The sequence below is a fragment of the Mercenaria mercenaria genome, chromosome 9, assembly GCF_021730395.1.
Source record: "Mercenaria mercenaria strain notata chromosome 9, MADL_Memer_1, whole genome shotgun sequence".
NCBI classification, from domain to species: domain Eukaryota; kingdom Metazoa; phylum Mollusca; class Bivalvia; order Venerida; family Veneridae; genus Mercenaria; species Mercenaria mercenaria.
The window spans coordinates 45,274,800-45,289,431 of record NC_069369.1 but is presented as its reverse complement, the minus strand read 5'-3'; the positions used below and the strand labels follow the sequence as shown (position 1 = coordinate 45,289,431).

The window sequence follows — 14,632 nt, the reverse complement described above, 5'->3', positions numbered from 1 at the left end:
TTTTAATTTTTTTTTAAAAACCCAATTTTACCGGGTTTTTTTAAAAAAAGTCTTTTTTTTTTGGAATTTTTTTTTTTAATCCAGCTTTTTTTTTTTATTTTTCCCCTTTTAGTTTAAATTTTTTTTTACGGATTTTTTAACAAAAACAAACCCAATTTTATTTTTTAACCTTTTTTTTAACAAACTTTTTTTAAAATAAAAAATTTTTTCCCTTATTTTTTTTTCCCTTTTAAAAACACCAAATTTTTAAACATTTTACACCCAAAAGATTTTTTCGTTTTCCGACCCCCCCCTTTTTTTAAAAATATTTTTTTCATTTAATTTTTAAAACACCAATTTTTTTTTTAAAACACCTTTTTTTTTTTAAATTTAAACATTTTTTCCAAATTTTCCTTTTAATTTTTAAAAACAAAACTTTCACCCATTTTCATTTCAATTTTATTAATTTTTTTTTTGCCTTTATTTACCCAAAAATTTTAAAAAACCCCGAAAGGGCACATTAATTTTTTTAAATCAATTTTTCATTTTTTAAAATTTTCAATTTTTAACTTTTTCAAATCTTACAAGGGTTTTTTTAATTTTCCCAAAGAACCTTTTTATGATTTTTTAATTGTTTTTTTGGTCAAAAAACTTTAAAAGGAGAAAAAAAAATTTTTAAAAGCTTATTTTGCCTTTAAATTTTTTTAATATACCGGGCTTTTTCAAAAAAGAAAACTTTTAAAACCAAAGTTGTTTAAAAGCCCATTTTTGCCTGGGTTAGTTGTATAAGCATGGGACTAAAAATTCTTTCGAAAATTATTGTTTAAAATTTAAAAAAATTTGAATAAAAAACAATTTCCCTTAATCGGCTTTCCCCCCGTTCCTTTCCCCGGGTGTTCCCTTTTCCCCAAACCCCAGTGAATTTTCCGGATTTTTGCCAAAATTTTTTCCCGGGCAAATTTGGAAAACCCTTTTTTACATTTTCCTTCCCCAAAAAGGAAAAAAAATTCCCGGCCAAATTTAATATAAACTTACCAAAATTTCCTGTGTTCCCCCCAATGGTCCCGGCCTTTTTTCCCTATTTGGGGCAAAAGGTTTTTCCAAAAGGGGGCCCTTTCCCCCGACCCCAAAACAAATTTTCACAAACCCCCTTGATGGCCAAAAATTTTTTCCCTTCCCCCTGCAAAAATTGAAAAAAAAAACTTAAAGTGGAAAAGGGAGTAAAATTTCAAAATTGGAAAAAAAAAACGGTTGGGGAAAAAACCCCCAAAATTTTAAAAAATGACCCAATTAGTGAAAAAAAATGAAAAAAATTTTAACCCCAAAATGGGCCATGGGCCCCCAACCCAAAACATAGTCTAACATGGGGAAAAATTTCTGTGTATTTTTTTTTTTTTTTTGTTTTTTTTTTTTTGGTTTAAAGTGCACCGACACAAATTTTTGGTCATATGGGGACTTCCCCCTTTAAAAGGTGGAGGGAAAACCCCCCGTGCCCCCCCCGGCATAATTTCTTTACGAGCGGGGATGGGGAAAAACCACCGGGCCTTTTCCCTAAGCCAGCTGGGGTGGGTTCCCTCCCCGGAAAATTTCTACCCCCCAAATGAGGTTTCCCAACCCCCATGATTTAGGGGGAAAAGGGTTTTAAATCAAGCTCAACCACTCGGGCCCGGAGGGGCCCCCCCTTTCTTGTAGTACTAAAAAATCCTTCAATTTCAATTTAAAAATAATGGACAAAACAAAGTTTTCCCTTTACTTTGAACATGACCTTGACCTTTAACTGGGCAAGCATGGATCATGCATTGACACATTATCTTTCCCCCTTTTGGGGGAAATTTTTTTTAGTAGCACAAGGTAATCCCTCAATGCATATAAAAGTTATGGAGCAGAAACAATTTTTACTTGACCTTCAATAGTGACCTTGGCATAAGTCATGTACGTGCATAATCTACATATTGCCCTCTATACACATACCAAGTTTTATGAACCTAGCTTGAATTCCTTTTGAGTTATCGCAGGATCCAGATTTGCAAATGAACAGACAGACGGACTGACTGAGGGCATTCCACCAGTAGGGGATTACTAATAAGAGGTCCTTAGTGGCACTAAGTTGCTCACTTGACTTCGACTATATGTATGATACACTGAATCATGAATAGTAATAACTGTGTTTAGTATCAACTTGTGACCTCTAAAAGGGACCAAGTGCCACCATTTGGAAAAATCTGGAAAGGATCTTACAATCAGGGCTTAAACTAGGCTAAGATTTTAGGGAGAAGTCACTTCTCCATAAACTAAAATTAGGGAAAAGTGGAGAGATTTTAGGGAAATGTTGAAAGATTTTAGTGCCATGACATGCAAGTTGAAAAAGGAACTAAATGTACATATAACTGTTTTTATATGGTTTCCTGTCTTTGTTTAAGTCTATTAATTTAAAGTAAATAACAAATTCACTGAAAATATCAGTGATTCTGTTTTCTTATCCTTGTAAATCTAATTTCTTATCTTTGTGAATCTAATGTGATTGAACTGCAAATTAAAGTATTTTTTTCACTCTTGCCTAGTGATTGCCCAAACCAAGAAAACCCTTTAAATATGAATACAATTAAACGAGAGTGTCATGATGACTCTATATCACTCACCTATTAAACTTGGCCTTGGAATCATCAAGACAGTGTGAAGTTTCAATCCATTCTCACAAGTAGTTACTGAGATACCAGCTTACATACAAATACTTAACCAAATCGGGACACTGATGTCGATGCACAAGTGCGTCCAATAAATCTACCTATTCTTTGAATAGTCGAGCTAAAAATGTTGACAATGGGCAGTGATCACAACAGCTCACCTGGTGTATGTTGTGCTTTGGCAAATTAGAACTTTTCCAAGTGATCTATCCATTATATATTTTTAAATTTGAAGAGATAACATACTTGCTGGCGACATCTGCAGTATCCATGTAACTTGTTATCAACAGTAACTGTTCAATAATGAATTCTCGCCCCAACTGAATCTCCGGGTCTTCTACCTTCTTCAGATCATCAATATACCTGTAACAAACAGCATTACTTGTTCACAATGATGTGTATCTTTATGGCTTAAAATATATGAGGTAATAAAAAGAAATGTATCAAAACCTAATAATAGTATGTTTATTGAAAACTTTATTACATGATCACATTAGAATATTTTAAATCAAATACATGCCCATAAAATAATCTCCCTTGCATGAGACAACAAGAAACGCGGCAATGCCACGAAACCAGGTTTTCAACACTTTTCATAAGAATAAAAAAGTATACTGAATCACAGTGCACCACTTTAAAGCACAACTCTAACCCTAACCCTAACCCTATTTTTAGTAATAATGACCTTGACCTTGATCCCAGAAACCCCAAAATCAATCCCAAGCTACAACTTTATGTAAATTTTCTATACACCAAGTTTCATCATGATAGCTCATTCCTAAGTTAAGTTATTGACCGGAAACCCTTTTTCTATTTTAAGTAACAGTGACCTTGACCTTGACCCCAGAAACCCCAAAATCAATCCCAGCCTTTGTCTTGATATAAGCTACATACAAACCAAGTTTTATTCAAATATCTTTACCGAAACAAAAGTTATTGACCGGAAACCCTTTTTCTATTTAAAGTAACAGTGACCTTGACCTTGACCCCAGAAACCCCAAAATCAATCCCAGCCTTTGTCTTGATATAAGCTACATATATACCAAGTTTTATTCAAATATCTTTACCGAAACAAAAGTTATTGACCGGAAACACCAGTCTGAGGCCGCCGCCCGCCCATCCGCCCGCCCGTCCGACCAACGACATACCCCAATCTAATAACTCAGGTTTTCAGCACTTTCTGACAAAAAGATCAGCTCTGTAATAGCATTCTTATTATAATCTCATGATGTGAAACTGAACAAAAGTGGGAAGGGCTTAATGTAATGTTGATAGAACTTCTTGCCCAACCCATTTGCTTTTGTATAGTTGTAATTCTATGTATCTTCTTGCATGCATATATATGCAATAAAATATGGTTAAATCAATCAACAAAAGTGCAGCCTAAATGACAGCCATATTCCCTACTATAGTGATGTTTCAACATGTTTTACTGAAATACTTGTTCTATAACTTAAGCACTTTTCTATCATAATTTCTATCATAAATTAAGCTATTACTTTTAAACAAGAATTTAGTATGCAAGACACACATATCCCCACTATCATGAAAGGAGGGATATATTGGTATATTTGCTGCTGATATTATTGTTTTTATCTTTCATTGTAAGCTATAAATTCCAATCAGAATGGCTTAAATTAAGTTTTATTTTATTTCCTCTTGCAGCTGTGTTTGAAATTTTTCATTGGTTACTTATTTTCTTGGCCCAATACAATGGATATGTGGTACTTCGACATCCACTATTTTGGAATTTTCAGAGACTCAATGGATACGAAATGTTTTAAATGCCAAGATACAACAAGAGCTGTCGGAGGACAGCAACGCTCGACTTTTCAACAGCCTTGTCAATTGAATGAATACAAAAGTCGAAAAGGGGGCATAATTTTGTAAAAATGCAAAACAGCGTTATGGAACCTGCAGAGTGCTTATCAGCTCATGACAGTGGACAAGTGTGTGAAGTTTCAGTCTATTTCCATTAGTGGGTACTGAGATACCTGCTTACATATAAGAATTTAACCAAAAACTGCTAAGTTGAAAAAGGGACATAATTTTGTAAAAATGCAAAGTAGAGTTATTGAACCATTGCATTGCATGTCATATCATGACAGTGAACAAGTGTGTGAAGTTGCAATCCTTTCCCATTAATGGATACTGAGATACCAGCTTACATACAAACCCTTAACCAAAAACTGCTAAGTTGAAAAGGGGCATAATTTTTAAAAAATGCAAAGCAAGAGTTATGGGACATACACAGTGCATGTCAGATCATGACAGTGAACACGTGTGTTAAGTTTCAATCCATTCCCATTAGTGGATACTGAGATAACAGCTTACATACAAAAACATAACCAACAAGTGCCAAAATGTCACAATATATACCCGTCACAGCAAATTAGCAAATAGCACCTACAGGTATTTGCAAATGGAATTTTAATTTTGTGGTTGTTTAGTAATTATTGTAATTCTTTTTTTTTTAAGTCCACAAAAAAACTCCTTACCAGGTAAAGATACCTTAAAATACACCTAAAATTTGAAAGTAACATCTATGTTGTCTCACAGAAAAGTGGTCTTGGTTTTTCCCTACAGTTAATTATAAACAAGAGGGCCATGATGGCCCTATTTATCACTCACCAGATGTGATCTGGCCTACTGACCTAGAGCCATAGCTCTGAAACCCATGATGGGATCTGGCCAGTTTTCAAAGGATCCGAGATATTATGCCAATACAAGTTGTGTGCAAGTTTAATTAAAATTGAATGTAAAATGTGGTCTCTATCGTGTTCGCAAGAAATTGTGGACAGACAACGACGGACGGACGGCGGACGATCACAAAAGCTCACCTTGTTACTACGATACAGGTGAGCTAAAAAGGCTATTCTATAATTTGACCTAGTGACTTAGTTTAAGACCTTAGGAAATGCCAAACATTTTGACATTTTTTTATGGAGATGATATTGAAAATGTGGTTTGTATGAGAGTAATCAAGGCATAAATTTATAAGAGTTGACATAGTAACCTTGTTTCTGGCCTTAAGTAACCCAGTATGACCTTAAACCTATGTGCTCTGCAAGTTGTCCTGGCTGAAGGAGCAGGGAGGGAATCATTATACTCTGCACATTGTCTCATCACCACCTACCTCTGTTCCGAGTTTCAAATCAATATCTTGAATACTCTAGACACAAAATATGCCAAACAGATTTGATCTTTTGAGATCAATTCATGACCTTAACCTGTGACCTACCGACCCAGTTCATATGCTCTTTATATTGTCCCAAAGCCATCTACCTATATAGCAAACTTGATATCATAGAGATCTAATATTTAAGCTCGAACTACTGATCCTGTTAAGCACTCTGCACATAGTCTAAATATGCTCCGGGCAAAGTCATTCTTGAATTTGACCTTTGACCTCTAAGTGTGACCTTGACCTCAGATCTAGAGACCTGGTTCTTGCACATGACACTCCGTCTCATGATGGTGAACAATTGTGTCAAGTTTCATCAAAATCCCTCCATGCATGAAGAAGATATGCTCTGGACTAAGTCTGTGGACGCCGCCCGCCCACACAACCGCAAGGGGCGTTCCCATAATACATCCCATTTCTCAAACGGGCTTATCAAAAGAGTAAGAAGGAATCAAGCTATTTGTGAGGTTCCATGTGGGATGAAATTGACAATCGGATCAAAACTGTTTGAATGGACAATGCTAATTTCGCAGATTTTGAGTAATTCAAGGGCCATAATCCAAGAGTGCCTGGGGCGATTTGGGTGGTTATCGGACTTGGCCGAGATATTATGCCCACAAATATTGTCACCATGTTTGGTGTAGATCGGATGAAAACTGTTCGACTTAGAGGGTGGACAAGGCTAAATTCGCAGTTTTCGAGTAATTCAAGGGTGCCTGGGGTGATTTGGATGGTTATCAAACATGGCCGAGATATTATGCCCACAAACATTGTCAGCAAGTTAAGTGAAGATCGAACTTGGAAAGCGGACAAGGCTAACTTCGCAGCTTTTCGAGTAATTCAAGGGCCATTATCAAAGAGTGCCTAGGGCGATTTAGGTGGTTATCGAACTTTGCCGAGATATTTTGCCCACAAACATTGCCAGCAAGTTTGGTGAAGATCAGATGAAAATTGTTCGACTAAGCAGGCCTTGACACTAACTTTTTTCAGTGGTGTCCCAGAGGACCACCCACCTGCAGCATTTGGTGTCCCTCACCAATACAAGGGATCCCTCCAGTTTGAATGGATGAAAATGTACTCAACCAAAACTGCTAAATCTTAAATCATATTTATTTCTGTATAGTTTCAAATTAAATTCAGCAACAGTCTATATGCTTATTTTTGTAACAACTGATATAGGTTGTTGCCGAATTTAAATTAAATCAAGAAATGAAATAAATATGATTTAAGATTTAGTAGTTTTTGTGAGATGAAAGCAACATCTGTTTCCTATTTTTTTGGTTGAATATTGTGTTAGAATTAAGAAATCTATGAATGTAACATGGTATTTAATGTGGCTATCACATTGTCATTATTGAAAATAGGTATCCTGGAGAAACACCTAGCTTTGAATATTGGGTGTCCCTCACCAGAATTTGGGGTCCTTGGGATCCCTGAACACTGTTAGTGTCGACGCCTGCTTAGAGAGCAGAAAGGCTTTTGGATGCCGACCGCCCACTTGCCACGGGTGTTCACATATGCCCCGCTCTTTCAGAGACGGGCATATAATAACCCTGCAGTTACTGAATAGATTCTTACAAAAGTTGCTCATGCGCCACAGCCCTATAGTGATCTATATTTGTATTAAATTTCATGAAAACCCATCCATAGGTTACTAAGATACAGTCAAAAATCCCTATTTTTTTACCAAATCAAAGGGAAAAACTCTGCTTTTACTGGGTCAAGGGGAATAATACCATGTGAACAAAGGTTATGGGCTTATTAATAATTATGTAAGGTTATGTGACTACCTAAAATACTTTTGAATTATAGGCATTTTCAATTCGGGACAGATGGACAACCTGCCAGACAGAAAATGCCAAATCTAATCCTTCTTTGGAGAGTAACAATAACACAGGGTTCACACAAAACATCTGAGAAAAACTTACAAGTACTTTTCAAGCACTGTTTTTCTAAAAACAATGTCCTGAAATCTTAGTTCGAACAACTTTTGAAGTTTTAGTATCTTTTCCAAACAAAAAATGGTGAAAAAGTAGAAATTGTACTGTATAAATTATGACGGTGATCACATACCATATTTCTTTTCAAAATTATTTTCATTTGTTCTATTTCTCTTTAAAATTTATTCTTTCCACAAAGCAAGTTGTCAAAAGAACATTTTGCCAAAAGTTACTGGTGAAATTTATGTAGATGTTTTAATTTTCTTCTTTAAATTCAAGAATTTTTCATTTTTTGTTATATTCCTCTATTTATTTATTTGGGTTTTACAGCGCACCAACACAGTATAGGTTATATGGCGCCAAACAGGACTACAAATTTTGGTTCCACATCTCATTTACAACGAGATAAAAACATGAGGTATGGAATCAAAATATATTCCTCTAGGTTTTTGTCATTTTCTTGGGCACTTTCGAGGATTAGGCTCAAATTCAACTACTTTTCACAGTCCATCCAAACCCTGAAATGCATCTGACCTTTATTAATGATCTTAACTGTTGTTACTGTAAGAACCTAACGTTCTGAATATTAAATTTTATCTATTGTTTTATTCATGGCGCTAAATGTGACGTTTGGCGTCAATTTGTACGTGACGTCCAGTATACGTCTGACGTCGTTTCCGCCCGTTAGTTTGTTATAGTTTAAACGTGAGTTAAGGAGCTTGGATGAAATTTACTTTGTTAAAGTAAATTTATTTGAGATACTAAAGTTGGTAAGGTTTTGTATTTTTTATTCAGAAATAATTGTTATCATTAAGTAAATATTGTTATTATTTAAAACGTCCATTTTTGCAGTAAAGAATTGATTTATTATTTTTATTAAATGTAATTTTTGAATGTTTGTATGAATGCTGTTTTGTATAAATTTCTTGTACGTTTGTTTGAATATCTGTTTTTAAATTTATTGTAGAGAATCGGCATTTACGGCATTTATGGAGATGCACATAATTGTCAGAAAATAAATGATAGAAGAAGCCGCATATCTCGCTTGTGTATGAGTAAGAATCCCGAGTCCCTTACAATTCTCAACTCGTATCCTGAAAAGATTCTGGATAAAGATTTTGGTTCATGAGAGATCGAAAGATGGAAACTGCGGAGTTTACCTCGGCAAAGAGGTCACGTTCTGCGCACCTTGCACAGCTGACCAAAATTTACAATGAACTTGAGAGACAGATGGTGTCTACTGAAAACGCTGAAAAGGTAAAACACTTATACAAAAATCTATGTGACAGATATGAACAGTTTAAAAACGCTCATTTTCACTGTCTGGAATTATGTGATGAACCCTCTATCATAGAATTGTTGGAGACGAATTATTCTAGTCAGCAGAAAAATCTAACGGAATTCAACGAGCATTATTCCGAGTGGCAAAAACAGTCACTACAGTCGGGTCAAGATGAAAATATATCTACGATTAGCAGAACGAGTACAGCACGGTCATCTCGTGCGCAGTTACAAAATGCAAAAGCTAAAAGACTGATTGCAGAACATAAACTAAGAACACTAAGAGTAAAACAAAAAATAGAACAAGAGCAAAGGGAATTAGAAAACAAGCGGCAATTACTTGAACAAGAGAGCGAATTAGAAGAAGCAAGGATCGAGGAATCTGTCTGGCAGGAAGATATCGAATGTCCTGATAATAATGGTGGTCGGAACTTTCCGGAAGTAGCACGTGACGTATCCGTTAGCGGGCAGGATTCAGCAGAAACGGTAATTTCTCGTGACAAAAGCAATGGTAAGTTGGAAGATTTGACATCCACCAATATAGATACGGCTTTCCACAGGTTGGCATCCACTTTGCAGGAAGGATTTAATCTGCCTAAACCGGAACTGTTGACATTTAACGGAAGAGTGACAGATTATTGTAAATTCATAAAGAACTTCGAAACAAATGTTGAGGAAAAAATCAGTGACAGTAGGTTAAGATTAAGTTATCTTATACAGTATTGTGTAGGCGAGGCTAAAAGTTGTATTGAGGACTGTGTTTTACTTGATCCAGATGATGGTTACAGGCGTGCAAGGAAAATTTTGCAAACTCGCTATGGTAAGCCTCATGTAATTGCTAGAAGTTATATTGATAGTTTAGTATATGGCCCTCAGGTAAAAGCCTCCGATGTTGATAAACTTTCTCAGTTAGCTTTAGAGATGCAAAAATGTGAAATAACCCTGTCCCAGTTAGGCTTTATTTCTGATGTAAATAACTCAGAAAATCTCAGGCGTATTGTTAAACGCTTACCTATGCATTTACGTACAAAATGGGTAGAAGTTGCGCACGCTATTATTGAGTCTGGCAGAGAACCCTGCTTTACTGATTTAACAAAGTTTGTAGATGAAAAATCCCATGTCGCATGTTCAGTGTATGGCCTTGATCTCGTAAAAAACGAGTCCCAGTCAAAGGCTGACAAACTGACCAATTGTAAATCAGATACTCATGTTAAAGGCAGAGTGACCACGTTAACCACTCGAACAGGTAATGAAAAACCAAGGTTCGAACGTAAATGTTATTGTTGTTCAGAGACATGTTCAGATTTGTCATCATGTAAAGTATTTGAGTCTATGAATTTAGGTGAGAGAAGAAAACTTGTTAGCAAGTTGAAATTGTGTTTTAACTGTCTTAAGGGCAAACATTTTTCAAATACTTGTAGAAAACCAAAACAATGTGTTGTACCTGATTGTACCTCTAAGCATCATACATTGTTACACACTTGGGTAAAGCCCGAGTCTGACCACACAGTTACACAGCCGTCTGTAAATTGTGCTGCTACGAATGGGTCATTTTTAAAAACATGTCTAGGGATTATACCTGTTACTGTAATAGCTAGGAACGGTAACTCTTGCCAGACGTATGCGTTGCTTGACGACGGCGCGGATAAGACTCTGTGTGATGAACGGTTATTGCAAAAGCTAAACTATCCTGGGAAACCTGTTACCTTTCAAATATCCACTATAAGTTCCGTTGCCAGTAGTACCGTAGGACAGGAAGTTGACCTGCACGTGAAACCTGTTTCCGGTGGTGATGAAGTAAAACTTAACAATGTATGGTCGGTGAAAAGGCTACCAATTACTACTAGGTCTGCTGCTACTGCGGAAGATACTCGCAAAATACCCTACCTATCTGACTTGAAGATTCCACGTGTCGACGTCACTGACGTCATGTTGTTAATAGGCACGGATTCACCAGACGCACACGTTCCCCTTGAAGTTCGCGCCGGAGAAAGTAATCAGCCGTACGCAGTTAGGACGCGGCTTGGTTGGACAGTTCGTGGTCCTGTTCCAGGAAATATTGAAAATAACGGAAAGGGAACAGTTAGCATTCACTATGGTCAATCTAGTGACGTCATGCTGCAACAACAACTTGAGCGCATGTGGACGTCGGATTTTAATGATGTGCTTCACAGTGAGAAAGATTCTTTGTCCTTGGAAGATAAGAAGGCTGTATCTATTATGGAATCAACACTGACATACGAAAATGGCCACTACAAGATGGGACTACCCTGGCGAAATAAAGATGCATACTTACCAAATAACCTGGCACTTGCACATGCGCGTCTTCACCAATTAAAAAAGAAGTTTTCCCGTGACGCAGAACTTCACGAAAAATACGCACTGACAGTAACTGATTATATAGAAAAGGGTTACGCTAAAGAAGTAACATCTACAGAAGATACAAATCGAACTTGGTATTTACCTCATCATCCTGTTACAAACGAGAACAAACCTGGGAAGGTACGAGTAGTATTTGACTGCGCTGCGAAGTTCAAGGGTATTTCATTGAATAGCCAATTACTTCAAGGTCCTGATTTAATGAACAATCTAGTTGGAGTACTAACCCGTTTCAGAAAAGAGAAAATTGCTCTGATTGCTGATATCGAGGCAATGTTTCATCAAGTGCGCGTGTGTGAAAATGACTGCGACGCTCTTCGCTTCCTATGGTGGCCTGGAGGGGACATAACTAAACCTCCGAAGATATATTGTATGCAAGTCCACTTGTTCGGTGCTACATCCTCCCCAAGCTGTACAGCATATGCACTTAAACGAACAGCCGCTGATAACGCTAATAGTTATGAACCGGAAGTTATATCAACAGTTAACAGAAATTTCTATGTGGACGACTGTTTAAAATCCGTATCATCTGAAAAGAAGGCAGTGAAACTTGCGAGAGATTTACAATCATTGATGAGTTTAGGTGGTTTCAGGTTGACCAAATGGCTCAGTAACAGTAGGAAGGTTATAGATTCGATACCTGAGGCAGAGCGTGCCCCATCAGTCGTCAAGCTTGAACCTGGTACCTCTCTCCCTAGCGATCGTGCTTTAGGTGTGATGTGGAATGTTAACGACGATACACTCAGTTTCAAGGTTAAATTGACAGATAAACCTCTGACGAGACGTGGAATATTATCAGTTGTTAGCTCCATATTCGATCCACTAGGACTTGCATCACCAGTAACATTACAAGCAAAAGCCATCATACAGAAACTCTGCAAAGAGAAACTAGGATGGGATGATGAAATACCACAGACACGCTGCCATGAGTGGAAAAGATGGTTAGTCAGTTTGCCATACTTAGAAAACATTGTTGTCAGTCGATGTTTTCGTCCAAAAGATTTTGGAAATATAAAGAACACCCAGTTGCATATGTTCAGCGATGGTTCGGAGTTAGGCTACGGCGCATGCGCATACCTACGTATGGTGGATGAAGATGACAGAGTGATGTGTTCCTTAGTCCTCGGTAAATCTCGCCTTGCACCAATGAAACAGATTTCTATACCTCGCCTAGAACTGTCTGGAGCTGTAGTCGCATGCCGCATGTATGCAATGTTATCAGAAGACCTCGACATGAAAATCGACCAAACCGTGTTCTGGACTGATTCTACAATACTGCTGGGATATATCAATAACGCATCACGACGTTTCAAAACGTTTGTAGGTAACAGACTCAGTGTCATTCATGAAACTACGTCACCTGACCAATGGCGCCATGTTGATTCCGGTTCGAATCCCGCCGACATTGCGTCTAGAGGTATCGACCCAAGTGATACACAAAGACTAGAAACATGGCTTAAGGGTCCTAAATTCCTTCTTCAAGATCCAACTGCTTGGCCTGCCCATAGCCGTGTGCCGGAATTAGCAGATGATGACACGGAAGTAAAGAAGGAAGCTGTAATAAATAGTACAAGGACAGATACAGAAATTGACAGAATTATCATGCGTTACTCTGACTTGACCAAACTACAACGAGCATTCGTATGGCTGCAAAGATTTAAAACTTATTGCAGATACCGTTATCTAAAACATGACGTACAAGTACCCACAGGCGATATTACAGTAATAGAAGTACGGAACGCCACACGAGACATATTAAAATGTGCACAGAAAGGACACTTTTCTGAAGAACTCTCAGCACTGAGAATGGATAATCCAGTGAAGAAAGATAGTAGAATCGCATCTTTGAATCCAATATTACATGACGGTCTCATACGAGTACATGGGAGAGTGAGACGGGAGAAACTCCAAGAATATCCGGTTTTTCTACCCAGCAAACATCACGTGACTACGCTAATAGTTAGACATTACCACAACATCAATGGTCACGTGGGAACTCAGCAGGTGCTTGCAGCTACGCGGGAAAAGTATTGGATACTACATGGCTCCAGTTCGGTAAAAAAGACAATAGGGAATTGTTTTATATGCAGACGACAACACAGTCCACTACTGACACAACAGATGGCACCACTTGTTTCAGAACAAACCACTCCAGACAAACCACCATTTACCTACATAGGCGTAGATTACTTCGGTCCACTGTTAGTTAAGTCGGGACGCTCACATACGAAGAGATATGGTTGTCTATTTACTTGTTTAGCAACTAGAGCAGTTCACATTGAAATTGCCTATAGTCTGACAACAGATTCATTTATCGCAGCCTTTCAGCGTTTCACCAGCCGACGTGGGATTCCTGAAAAGGTATTCAGCGACAACGGATCGAATCTTGTAAGCGGTGACAGAGAACTAAAACAATCAATACAAGAATGGAACCAGTCAAAAATAGGACAATACATGGTTCAACATGAAACTGAATGGCACTTCAACCCTCCATATGCCAGCCATAGGGGCGGTGCTTGGGAGAGACTGATTCGGTCAACGCGTTCTATTTTAAAGGCCATCGCTAGAGAGCAACTACTCACAGAAGAAAAACTGGTGACATTAATGACGGAAGCTGAGAGAATAATGAATGATCGACCGATAACACAAGTGAGTAATGATCCAAATGATCCTATGTCACTTACACCTAACATGTTATTATTGTTTAAAGCCAATTCAAGCATGCCCAGAGGAAATTTCAAGAAAACTGATACGTACTCTAAACGATGGTGGAGACAAATACAATACTTGTCCGATGTATTCTGGCGAAGATGGATTCGTGAGTACTTGCCTAAACTCCAGATACGTCAGAAATGGCATAGAGTGAAAACTGATCTACGTGAAGGCGATGTCGTACTTGTTGCTGATTACAACGTACCAAGAGGGCAGTGGCCGCTAGGCAGAGTTACCAAACTATATATTGGTCGGGATGGGCATGTACGTAGCTGTGTGGTAAGGACTCGCAATTCAGAATCAGTTAAACCTATCACTAGACTATGTCTGTTAGAGAGTTCACAGTAATGTTTACAGTCAATAACTCGGTTTACGCTTTACGTATATACTATTAAGTAGGTACTCAGATAATTGTGACTTGTAAAACAATGACATTTTTTGTTTATATCTGTTAAATTTTAGGCTTCTACTGT

General features: G+C 37.5%; 1 protein-coding gene across 1 annotated transcript in view; it reads right to left on the bottom strand.

Moving 5' to 3' along the window:
* LOC123547008 (condensin complex subunit 3-like) overlaps positions 1-14,632 on the bottom strand; it is a 166,552-nt gene that overhangs the window by 83,012 nt on the left and 68,908 nt on the right. Inside the window, exon 10 of the mRNA XM_053550534.1 lies at positions 2,903-3,026. Within this exon, the coding sequence (XP_053406509.1) occupies positions 2,903-3,026 (124 nt within the window). The remainder of the gene's footprint in view (positions 1-2,902; positions 3,027-14,632) is intronic.